A 13,112-nucleotide genomic window follows, 5' to 3' on the forward strand; every position below is an offset into this window, starting at 1 on the left:
TCAGCAAATTTGAACCCCCATCAGTCTCTAAAGCTCTCTGATCCCCCTACCCTCCACAATCAAATCACAAGGCAACATTATGGTCTGGGCGCCCCAGATCTACAGGATTATAACCAGTGCTGTCAATAGGGGCAGACACCCCCCGTGGTGGATCATTCCATTTTCTGCATATATTGGCACATTTTTGGGGACAGCCTCAGCTTTTGTAAACTACGCTGTCCCCCAACATGCACCAATCCATGTCCCGTTTCCACTCACTCAGTTTCGGTGCTAGTTCCGCTCCCCAGATACGCCTAATATTGCACTTGGCAACCATCATCCTTAATGACATCCAGATCTGGTCCATACAAGTAAGATCAGTCACCATCCAAACATTCAGGAGACACCACTTTGCGGAGGCCTCCATGTTGCCCCCGCACACATTGTTGAGGCAAGCAACTACTGACTCCCAATAGTGTTGGATTCCTGGGCAACTCCATAACATATGGAAGAATGTGCTGAAATTCCTGGGACACAGTGCAGTTGCTGCTCTGCCCATCTTCACCATGGTAGTGCAACCGTAATAGCATGTACATAGGATTTTTAACTGTACAAGTCGGAACCTCAATCTTATTGCCACCTCTCAGGCGGGCGCCAAGGTCTCCGGCCACTCGTCATTCTCCAGGTCCCCAGATCTCGCTCCCAGTGCTCCCACAACCGAATCAGGAGATCGGGTGAGTTATTAATCAATTTATGGTAAGTAAAGGCGATACTTTTTCTTTTTTGAACAGCAATTGACCCAATCGGTCTCTGTTTACATTCCACTACTGCCTACCCCACAGATCTGGTATTGCTCATCTAGTCTGTGCTCTCTGCGTTGCTTAAACCCATCCCAACCCGCTTTCCATTTAATTTCATTTAAAAAGCACCTTAAATTGAAACATGCAAAATTTGTCAGTGCTTGTATTTGCTTGTGCTCACCTGTGTGTCCAAAAGTACATGTCCTACCTTTTAAATACACTACACCCTGCCCACAGGGCTGCCTCGGGCCTACCTTAGGAGTGACTTACATGTAATAAAAGGGAAGGGTTGGGTCTGGCAAGTAGGTTAATTTGTCAGGTCGGAATGGCAGTGTAAAATGCGAACACACAGGCCCTTTAGTGGCAGGCCTGGGACATGTTTAAAGGGCTACTGAAGTTGGTGGCACAATCAGTGGTGCAGGTGCACCAGTAGCATTGAATATCCAGGCCCTGGGCACATATAGTGAACTTTTACTAAGGACTTATGAGTAAATTAAATATGCCAATTGTGGATAAAACAATGTTACCATGTTTTGAGTACGGATTATATGCACTTTAGTCAGCAAAAACAGGAGGTCTGAAGGCAAAAAGTCAGGGCAAACCGCGCAAAGGATGCCAGGTCTCACAAATATAGAAATGCAGCGTGTCTCCTTTCAGGTAAAGCATTCATCAGCGGAATGCATAGTTTTCTGCTGGCAAAACATCACCTCAAGGTATGTTTTGTGACGGGGTTGAAAAGATTTCACACCTACCAAATTGGCTTCATGGAAGCACAGTTTGTTTTGCAGGTCCTATCGTCTGGCAAGGGTGCCTAGAAGTAGGGATGTTAACCACATGGTCAGTCTGGCGCTAGGAGCCCACTGTTCATGTTTTACTCTGACTGCGAATGGATTCCAAAGAGGTGAATTAATAAGAGCAAACATAGCTCATATCAGAACTACCTTTTACTGAAAGCATACTATGTATGTATTTTATATCAAGAGTTTTCTAACGGGAAAATATCACCTGGGGGTATCAGAGCGATGTACAGGGTACTCGTTTAACTGATGCAAAGTTTTACAAATGGAGAGATGTACATGCCCTTATTACATATTTATCAAAGTGTATGGAGTGTATCAGAGCACTTTTCAAGGGAATCGTTTCAGTATTCTAAGGGTGTACAAACTGGTGAATTACAAAGAAACTTCCAGCGGCATGTGTATACACACACCATCGTTAATAGTTGCACATAGGTTGTAAAGAGAGCATTTCCTTAGGAGAGTTTGGAAGTCGTTTAACCCCTTCCCCGCTCATGACGGAACCACTCCGTCATGAGCCACGGGTGCCGTGTGCTCATGACGGAGTGGTTCCGTCATGCTGCGGCCATTGGCCGCCGCTCCGCCCACGCTGCGCTGATTCCCCGCCTGTGCGGGCGATTAGCGCAGTGGGTGGAGTCATGACGGAACCACTCCGTCATGAGCACAGCTCAACCGTGGCTCATGATGGAGTGGCTCCGTCATGAGCACAGCGCCACCGTGCTGCCCCCAAACCCCCCCCCCCCAGCGCTGCGGCGGAATTCCCGCCGCAGCCAAGGGGTTAAACAGGTATAGGTATAGGTAGCACCTACCCTGAAATGATGGGTTATCTTGGGGTGTAGGCTATGTCACATCATTCGCCATCCCATCATCGTCGGGGCAGGAATATCTCAACTGATTTGCCCAGCAGTCCTGTATTCTCATGTGTGACCCTGGGCTCCCATTGTGTAGGCTGCACGGGGAACAACCTCCTGAGTGGTCTCTTGTTGAGTTTTTCCAAGATATTGGGTTTGCCATGGTGTCTGGCCGGTTGCTGTGTGTTCCTGAGGGAAGACTTTTGTCATCAGTATTGTTTTCACCTCCTTATGGAAAATAGCCGTCGATGGATTGGTGCTGGTTTCTAGTACCAGAAAGTTCCAGATTCTGGGGACTGCTTTTTGAATCTGAGATTTCAGAAGGTAGGAATTTGTGATGCCCCATTCCTGTTAGAGTTAGTTTACTTGTGATGGGCATGAACTCTGCAAATACTTGTGAGCCTGAATGTTGTCCTTGTACACAACTTTCAAAGTCTAAAGTTAATATTAAATTATATATACTTTATGTCTTATCTTCATTTTCCTATATACTGCAAAGCAGAAACAGGTGACTTCATTTACAGCATCTCTTGCACCTTTTGGAGACAACCCTCTACCTATGCCATCATAACGAGTTTGCTGGATTTTGGGGCTGCTATAGTGTGGGGTCAGACTCTTCCAGCCAGTATCCCCACACCACAATAGGTCAATTACAAGATAATTCCTCTTAGTGTGGCATAATCGACAGACCAGGAAGTACCGGGTGCTTTTTTTCCTGGTTTTTCCTTGAGTCTGGAAGACATTAAGGGGAAGATTTACAATGCCCCTTGCGCCACTTTTGCGTCACTTTTAACATGGGAAAAGTGACGCAAAAGTGGCGCAAGGGGCTTGTAAATATGCCCCTAAGAGTCTTATTTATGAGCCCTTGACGCTGCGGTGACGTAAAATGTGCACCACACTGAGCCATATTTACAAAGCAATGCGCTTGGCAGATGCGTTGCTTTGTAAACCCTTGTGCTACATTATACCTGCGACAAGTATAATGTATGCAGGGAGGGCGTTCCGGTGCAGAAAAGGCTTGTAGAAGTGTTGCAGTGAAATGTATGAGATTTCACTGCAACACTTCTAGGACGCCACTGGGTCAAATCCTCACACCTGCCTCACAGCAGGTGTAAGGAGTGATGCAGCCCCTTTCACCTGGGGTTTTCCTCATGTGAATGGATACATTGCTGGATTGTGTCTGTTTTCAGACACACCCCAGCACTGCGCCACTTTTTCACCTACAGACACGCCAGGAATACTGACGTACCTGTAAATCCTTGCGACACAGAGTTCCATAAAGTAAATACGGCGCATCTATGGTGTAGCAAGGGGGGCACACTGAAAAGTGCTGCATCGCTGTTTTCACGCAGAGATGCAACACTTTTCCTAAATGAACCCTAACATTTTTGCCTGTTCAGAGGAAGTGCCAGTATGGTTTAGTGGTCCCTGGTAGAGGGTCGGGGATTAAAGTAGGCCAGAACAGGGAAGGTTTAGGCCCAGTTTAATCCCCCTTTGGTGCCAGCACACTACCTATGGGATTCTACCCAGTATTTATCACCTGCTAAGAAACACAAATGTGAATTACAGAACTTTGCTGTACATTAGGTGATGTCTGGTTTTCAGGAGTTGATTGCTGATCATAACCAGGCATATCCCTTTGATATGCTAGTAGAAAGAGTTCCCTGACCTTATAAAGAAAGTTCTCTCAGCATATAAAGGAACTCAGCCTTCCGCCTTGTTGCTCTACATGGTTACAGAACTCCACAGAGACAGTGGCTTTATTATGTACAGATGAAGTTACTTTAACTCATTTAATATTAGTAGTAGTAGTGGTAATATAATTGTCATTATTACTAATGTTGATGTTATTGTTGGAATGATATCATATAGCAATATTTTAAGACAATGTGTTATGCATTATGAACATTTTTCGTAACAGTAAAGCACACCAAGTCTAAGTTACTCTGATGACCAATCATGCCAAGAGAATTACCTCAAAATATTCCCACATCAATGTGTTATTAAAGTGCAATGCCTGCAATTTGAAATGTAATTTAATTCATATTCTGCATACCTGTTTGCTTGTATTCAAAAATAAAAAAAATTAGAAGTTACTATGACCTGAAAATTGCAAAATGTTGTGAACTAGAACATGATCTTCAAACAGGGTGCCATTTTCAGGCGCGGCCCGTGCATGTAAGAGCGGTGAGACTCCCTCCCCACCCTGCCCCACCTCTCTTACCTGCATGGGCCGCGCCGGGCCATTCTAGCGCAAGGGTTCATGTCAGTAAGTGTTTTAGACACACACATTGATCCATACATATTTTCCTTGAGGCAAGAGACAAGACTCCCCAATTTATTATTATAAACATCATTTCCATTGTGTGATACTATTGTCATTCTATTTTAATACAGTGTCCCGTGGTTCTCTTCCAGGTTACTGTGTCAGTGCAGCAGAGATGTCTCATGCACAGACGTTTCCCAGTGGCACCTCAGAGCAGAGTACGGAGCACCAGCAGCCCCTGTCGCTGTTTCTTGGGTTTGGATCCAGCCATCGCGCACCCATCCTCCCATGACCTACAGAAACCCATAGACCCAAGAGACAGTCTAGGTTGGAACCTGCAAGTAGGGCCTGGAAGTCACCTACGCCCTCTACATCCGCGAAAGACAAACTACAGTGAGAACTGAATCACATCTGTCCGACCATGAAGGAGTTGGGGAAAATGGAGATCCTGCCTCCGGGCAAAGGATAAGTCTATAATTTACTGAATGTTTCTTTGATCCACATAGAGGAACAAACCACAGAATTCTAGGTGTAAAAGATAAATGTAATTACAGGACAAAGAGGAAGTGGAAACGTCTGCGTGGAAGAGCACATATGCTTTCGGATTTGGAGACCCATGCCAACTTTTGCACAGACTGTTGACTTGTAGGCAGGAGTTTGCCCATCTAAAATGACAAAAGCATTCAACACTTGGCTCTTAATTTCAGCAGCTTGCAATTCCATGGATTTCACCCCACAGTCCCATGGGCTGTGCCCACAGGTGCATGGATTGCACCCCACAGTCCCATGGGCTGTGCCCACAGGTGCATGGATTGCACCTCACAGTTCCACGGGTTCCAGCGGCGACATGCAGCTTCAGGGGTGTGGCAGTGGTCAGCAGTTTCACATGTTGCAGCAGAGGTTCTGACTACAGTCATGCATTCTAAGAAGATTGCAGTGCTTTGCCGTCCTTACTTATGTTACATGCCATTCAGATTGCAATGATAAGGTGCCATGTGTTAGCCCCTTACATTCTTGGGACAAGCGTTTAGTGTATTAAAAATGTATTCATGATATAGAATATTTATTTTAAGGATTCTGTAGATGTCGAGATGAATATTTTGTTTGATGTAATCTTTCCAGAATGTAACAAAAGAGACAAGAAGCACATTTAGAAAAATGGATGAGCAACCCCTAATGAGATGTTAACATGTATTGCACATGCCATGTTGCAGAATTACTAGTGGATGTGACCTTGGTTTTCAAAGTCAGTCACACTGACTATAACACTGCTAAGCAATTTGGATCTACATATTAAAATATCACTGAAGTCTTTGTTTTTCCCACAGGTAATCCGAACAGATTCATACTACAGCTACACAAAAACCCGCCCCCTCTTTGCTCCTCTACTTTTCCATTGGCTGTCCAATCATCCACGCCCAATCTCTGAGAAAAACCTTTTGGCAAAAAGAAGGCTAACTCTTAATCAACATGTACAGCCTCAGAAATGTAGTTTCTGCTACAGAAATCAATACACTTTTCTGGTGTAATATCATCAATTCATGAGCAGCAGGCGCTAGACTAGAACAGATTTCATAATTGGCGGAGGCAGGCACCTCATTAGTTTTCTGAAAAAGGGCGTTAGTCGCTACCTGCAGTTCCTAGCTGGAGGGGAATCCCAGTGTGTTTCTTTATATGCCAATTCACGCTATTTTTAATCGAAAGGAACGTGTTTTTTTTCAAGAAAGTATCATTCATAATAATAATTCAATAGTAGGTACAGTAACATTTAGAAATGTGACAATTTTACCCCATACCTCCTGTCATGACAGCGTCGGTTTGAACTGAATCACTTTCTCTTAAATTAAGAACAAGCTGCTCCATCAGGCAGTGTCATCTTCATATTACCTCTTTGCAGTTACTGTCTTGTCTTATTTTTTAAGTTATCGTTTTTCCAGCCACCACGTCCAGGTATATAAATAGACAATTGATATCAGGCAAAGCGTCATTACACGTGTCTATGGGCCTTATTATGAGCTTGGGGGTGCAGGACGGGACCGCACCATATCTGCCCCTTCCAACCCATGTTTCACCCGCTCACCAGATTAGGCGTTTTCTCCTGTCTGGCGAGCTGTTTTTTGGCGTTCCCACGGCAGTGCTTATGAAATAGGCACCACAATGGAAACGTCAATATCAGTAGCTGCACGACATGGACTGCTTCAGTCCATCCCAGGAAGGTACAGGTGTGCATGCACACAGGGGGCCACAAATGTGCATCCACATGACGTGAGGCACCAGGGGGTCTGTAGCTCCCCCTTTGTTTCCTCACCGCCATGAAAGGTGTGGCAGTAAGGAAATTCATAATATGCTTAGCGGGCCGCTGCAGCCCCACCAAGCATATTGGAGCCTGAAAGACAACTGGGCCATCTCTGATCCCTGGCGGTTGAGGTAGTCCCATGGTGGCCCGACCACCCTGGTCATAATAGGACGGTCAGAAGACCACCACTGCAGTACCTCCGTGAATCTGGCGGTCCCTGGACCACCAGACTCATAATTAGGCCCTATTTCAAGATACATGCCTTCCAACTCAGCACTCTTTCACGGCTACTCTATAGTTTCTGCTGACTTGCGGTATATATAAGCAAAAATCACAGCATTATAAAAGGTCACATCCGATGAATAATGTCACAGTATTTTCCAAAACCCAAGCTGACACATAGAAGAAAAATCTGGAATGTTTGTTGCTAGGGATTGTTAAGGAAGCAAGACAGGGAAAAGAGAAAGGTGTTTCTCTTCAATAGATGGCTCCTTTGAATGTTTCTGTGAATACTAATGCAATGTCCCTGTTTGTCTCTTAGGTAATTAAATACCAATGTTTATATCAGATGTATGTCTGCAAAAAGAATGTATTGTACCTACATTGTTTACTATGTCCTTTGGTGTTGCCAGTGCTTATAAAGCCAGACTGGAAGAAGGCTACTAGAAGAGATATACGTTTGCAAGTGAGTAGCTACGAATCACTCCATGAACTAGCTGTTACACCTTGAGATGCTATTAAAAATTATAAGGCGGGAATTTAACTCTAGCCTGATAAGCAGCCTTTCTTCAAATGCTAAAGTGACGTCAAAGGGTCCTAAAGTTAGGCAATCTGAAGCAGTGAAACTGTGCGCATTTAAATTTAAAAAGTACATTGCCCAGCTCGACCTTGACACAGTGTTCTAGTCTATTATTTTGTTAAGCAAGCTTAAGTTTTTCTAGAAGTTCAAGCGTTTTAATTTGGATATTATTAGTTAAGTAATTCTAAATCCATGCAAAAATACAATGAACATTAAAAAGCTTCATAAAGTCCAATTTCTCAGAGAAATGATCCAGTAAGTACATAAACAGAAACAATGTTGAAGTTTCTGAGGTCGTGTCCTGCCCTGAATAGGCAACATTAATACTACAGTGTTGTTCATAAGTCCAACCCCTTACAGAGAGAAAGCACAAATTAACTTCTATTCTTAACTCATTATCCTCAATCACAAGGCATCTTCTTTATCTGTGCTTCTTAATCTGTATTCCTCTATTACATGTTTCGTGACACAGTTGTTTCTTCGGGGATATAAATTTGAGAAATGCAACATGCCTGCTCGGTTGCAACTATCAATATTTTATTATGAAAGTGTTTCTATTCAAGATTACCACAATTATCACGGCTCAATATAGGATCTTCTTACGTTCTCTCTCTTATAAGCTTATAAGCAGTAATTACACCTGGGATTGTCATATTTGTTGATTGTTCCAGTGAACACAGTGCTTCTAGTTTGAAACGGTTGTATGATAGAGGCATGCATGGCTAAACCACCCGTGCCTCTGCAATGCTGCCCTAACCACAAATGCGCCTGAAAAGGCATTCCTTTACCACGCATGCCTTTACCACGCAATTTTGTGGTAAAGGCATGACTGGTAAAGGGATGTGTGTGGTAAAGTTCACACTCCAGCCCTCCCCATGCCCTAAAAACTGAGCCCTTACATCTATCCCGCCACCGAGGCCTAAAAACTAACCCGACCCCCTTGAGCCCTACAAACTACCCCACCCCACCTGAGACCTAAAACTAACCCAACACCCCCGGGCCCTAAAGACGACCCCAACCCCCTTGAGCCCTAGGAAGTACCCCAACCGTTTCCCAAGCCCTAAAAGCTACCCCAACCCCCCCCTGAGCTCTAAAAGCTTCCCTGACACCCCCGAGCCGTGAAAAAAACCGACCCCACGCCCTAAAACTACCCCAACCCTTAAAAACCCACTGCCACCCAAAATCCAGCCGCACTTACCTCACTGAATGCTCTCCTGATCCTTCCTGTTCCTTGGCACACTCATTCCAGCATCTAGACCACGCACATGCTTTAACCACGCATGTGCGTGGTTAAGGCATATGCGTGGTTAAGGCAAGCTTGGTTGCACTTGCGGGGAAACGGCATGAGTGGCTTAGCCTGCATTGTAAAGGCTGTTTCCCTTTTAAAACTATTTGGCCATTATAGGCAACATAGAAGCAATGTTAAGGGCCAAATAATTTGAAAGTAGATCAAAAATGACTGGCTTACCTGTAATGTTCAGTTTCCAGTTTTTCGTAAATCTATGCCTTTACATAGTTTTTGCACGCCAACAGGCAAAACATTCTCGAGTGCTACTTGACACTGAAAATAAGGGTGGTATTTTCTTGCAAATTATCTTTAAAATGGTTTTCCTCATACATTTCTTTGAACCTAAGTGGATATTATAGATCTTTTTTGTCACACCAAGCAAGAATATTATTTGTTAGACATACAGGAAGATTGCAGGAGAAAAGCTGGATTTCGCACACCTCTGCATAAAAGAAAAAGAGTCAGCATGGTTGCAATCACCCAAAAATTGAGCTTTGAAATTCACTTGTGAAGATGTGTATTCAATGAATACCTCCACGAGGGCATTCAGTCAAAATTATATCCTACATTTAACAGGTTACCTCAGAAAAGAATTGCGGGCTCAAGTAATATTGCTTGAGGAAAATGATAGTGATATTGGAAGTAAAATCACACACATGTAACTCTTTATGACATTACAGGAAGTGACATTACGTCCCACAACGAGCACTTGCACTTTTCAAACAATTTTTATAAAAATCATCTGTCTGTAACATTCTGATAAACAGTGATTTATCATAGTTACAAGAAGCCAGTTAAAAATAGTTGCAAATAAAAAGTATACTATTAGATAAAATATCAATATTTATGATAGGTTAAGTTAAAGAGATCCAGAAGGATTGCCTACAATGTTTAGATGTTATTTGGTAAAACGTTTTCAAGTGTATTACAAACATGGTAGAAAAAGGACAGGAAAAACATGTACAACACCTTAAGGTAAGGGATAAAGGCAAGAAGGAAATGACAAAGCAAGCACCACATTCCTTTTTTTATTGCCACTAAATCTATAATAGTAAAAGGAGAAATATCTTGTTTATTTATCAGTAATCTTAATTAATTAAGTCCTACTCGTCCTCATCACAGAGATGACTTATGAGGTGATCCCACCTCCATGAAACAAGAAAACTCTGGGAATGTGTTGAAAATTCAGGCCAAGCCCACCCTTGGGCGCCACAAAAACACAGACATTTCCAGCATCCTCCTGCTATATTCATGCCAGAACCAAAGTGGCGGTGGGTGTTGTGACCCTGTTGGGGCTCAGAGCTGCATCAGGAGTAGCTCCATGGCATTGTGTGTTCTTCGGGTGTGGCTGTGTGCGGGGCTCTGTTGCCTACTGCAGGGAGTCGTCCGTCTTTACACCTGCTTGAGGCAGGTGTTAAATACCTGCGGCCACCGCGGCTTATCGCCTGTTTTTGGTTCGCTTCGCAGTTCTGTCAGTTCGTTGTGAAAGTGGTGTTGTTGGTTTTTCGTGTGCTTTTGCACGGGAACGCCTACTCTGCATTTCATTAGAGTTAGTTGGTGGTGTCCACCGTGGTGTTAGATTTTGGGGCAGTTATCGCGGGAATACAGGCGTTGTCTGCAGTTTGCACCTGCTTGTGAATGGGGTGTTAAATCTATCTCCATGAAACAAGAAAACTCTGGGAATGTGTTGAAAATTCAGGCCAAGCCCACCCTTGGGCGCCACAAAAACACAGACATTTCCAGCATCCTCCTGATATATTCATGCCAGAACCAAAGTTTAGAGCAGTTCAGGTGCGGCGGATGAGCCATAATGACTGGGATGAGGACGACTAGGACTACTACTAATGAAGATGATTGGCAAATATTTGGGGCATTCCCTTCATGTCCCATTTCCGGATCCCAATCATTGCTTATAAAGAACTGCAAAACCTCCAAGTAGACTTCAGTGACATAGAAAAATGAAAGTCAGACTATACGTAATCAACACAGCATGTGTATAGTCAAAACAGTAACACAAAATTGAACAGAAATCACTCGCATTACAATTCAGCCCATCAGCGACTACCCTGAAGCTCAAACGGTTGCAAATATGTACTCACTTGGAGAAAAATCATAGCTCAGAAATGATCAAACCTCTCAGGGACCAACTCCAAACACCCAGTGGGAGCAGTACCTGCGCCATGAAGAAACGTGGGCTGTAGAGGTACAAGCAACTAAAGTCAAAAGAGAAACGAATACCACTAGAGGCTCTGCCATAAAAGGAGAGAAATAGTCATGGCCTGGAAACAATGACCAGTCATATTAACAAGCAAAGCTCAGCAAACATGAAGGGTAAGAGTAGCACACCTCGACCCCAGAGATGAAGAGGCGGGGTAGTAAGTTGGAACACCATCTTCTTAGGTCAGACAACCCGAGAAGCTACACTAGGCCAAAAACACCTGGTCAGGACAAGAACAACCCATATGCCAATGATCTTAAGCAGGGAAGAACCACAATCTATTTGCTCTCTCATGTTGAAGACATGGCAGGGACCAGGAAACATGAGAATAGTGGGAAATGTGCAGCAACATCCAGACTACTCATAACACAGTCACCCTTCAAGCCCTCCAAACAGGAAGATTGAAATGGGAAAAGAAGCAACACACACTACACAGAGATGCAAATACTCAAAAGCAAAGTGGAGCAATAACATAATGTTGGATCAAGTGGGCAATAGTCACCAAAATGCCAGAGCAAAAGGATACAGTGAACCAGAAGAAGAACTCATCTAGACTCCAGCATGGAGAGGACTACCAACAACCCCTAACTGTCTGACAATAACGATTCGCCACCAGTGACCACTAGAGACAAGGTCTACTCTACTGTCTAACTCTCTTGAAAAAGCACCTCAGGACCACCATCCTAATCCGGGACACCCCTGAAAATGTTAAGAGACTTAATGAAAGCATGACCCAACTTCCTAAAGAGACTTGGTACATAGTCTAAGATTAAGGTCTCAAAGCCCACTGAGGCCTGAAACTTACAGACTCCTTCATACTCTGCTGAAGTGTGGAAAACACAGGGAAAATATGAGAAAAAAGTGGGTTCAGGTTTCAGGCGTTTTTCTCTTATTTATATCATGTCTGCACCAGCAGGGAAATGGTAGGTAAATCTGCCTAAAAAATGCAGGTCTCTAGAGTGTAATGTGAGGAAAAGTGTGTTAAAATTGAGATTACACTGTCTTGTCACAATTTATCCTCTTCACTCCAATTTATGCTTGCCCGAGGCACAGGTGGTATTGTAGGGGAAGCCATTAAAATTTTGCCTGGGTAAAGTTGCTGGTTTTGGAGATGTTTATAAAATAAAATTATTGAATGTGGGGGCAATGATAATTATAGCATAAAAAAGTAATTGAAAATGCAGAAACGTATGCCCAGTTTACCATCTCTGGGCAATAATGGCAATTCTTTGCTGGCTTATGACCACTGCAAGTAAATCATGCATGCAGCATGAGTGCGAGAACAGTTTTTTTCTCTAAGAGATAGCGCACACCCTCTAGCGATACATGTCATTACACATTTTAAATGTAAAGGAAGGGACTTCCCCATCTCTCCTCATTTCCTTCAGTTCACTTATTTCTTCTTTCTATCTTTCCTCTCCAATGTACCTTTTCCCTTCCTCTGTCCCTTTCTTTTTTTCCTACTTTTTTCACTTCTTCAATTCTACACACTGTCCGCCTCTTCTCTTTTCTGCCTCTTCAGCACTGCCATTTTATTTAGACTGCGTCTCTGTCTCCGGGTGTTGTAAGAGTTTTCAGCAGCATGGTGACAGAAAACATCTGCTGACCCATCGTATGTAGGTGCAGTGAACAAAGATGTCAGAAAACAGCAAAGATAAGGTTTTCTATACATTTGGTGCACTGCTCATGTGGAATTACTAACTCCGCATCAGCGGTCACTGATCGAAACAGGATTTCAATATGTGATCAAGTTTAAATGAGGGTGTCAGCGAACACTTGTAACAGGGGGACCTTAAAAGAACCCAAACACAAGAAGTC

The 13,112-nt window shown here is 43.6% G+C and overlaps 1 protein-coding gene across 1 annotated transcript in view; it reads left to right on the forward strand.

Annotated features, from left to right (window-relative positions):
* The window catches only part of DOK6 (docking protein 6), a 1,435,463-nt gene extending 1,430,346 nt beyond the window's left edge, over nucleotides 1-5,117 (forward strand). The window contains exon 11 of the mRNA XM_085603942.1: nucleotides 4,846-5,117. Coding sequence (XP_085460068.1) covers nucleotides 4,846-5,097 — 252 coding nt within the window. The 3' untranslated portion in view covers nucleotides 5,098-5,117. The remainder of the gene's footprint in view (nucleotides 1-4,845) is intronic.
* Nucleotides 5,118-13,112: the final 7,995 nt, after the last annotated feature.

Source organism: Triturus cristatus, chromosome 5_1 (assembly GCF_964204655.1).
Source record: "Triturus cristatus chromosome 5_1, aTriCri1.1, whole genome shotgun sequence".
Classification (NCBI taxonomy): domain Eukaryota; kingdom Metazoa; phylum Chordata; class Amphibia; order Caudata; family Salamandridae; genus Triturus; species Triturus cristatus.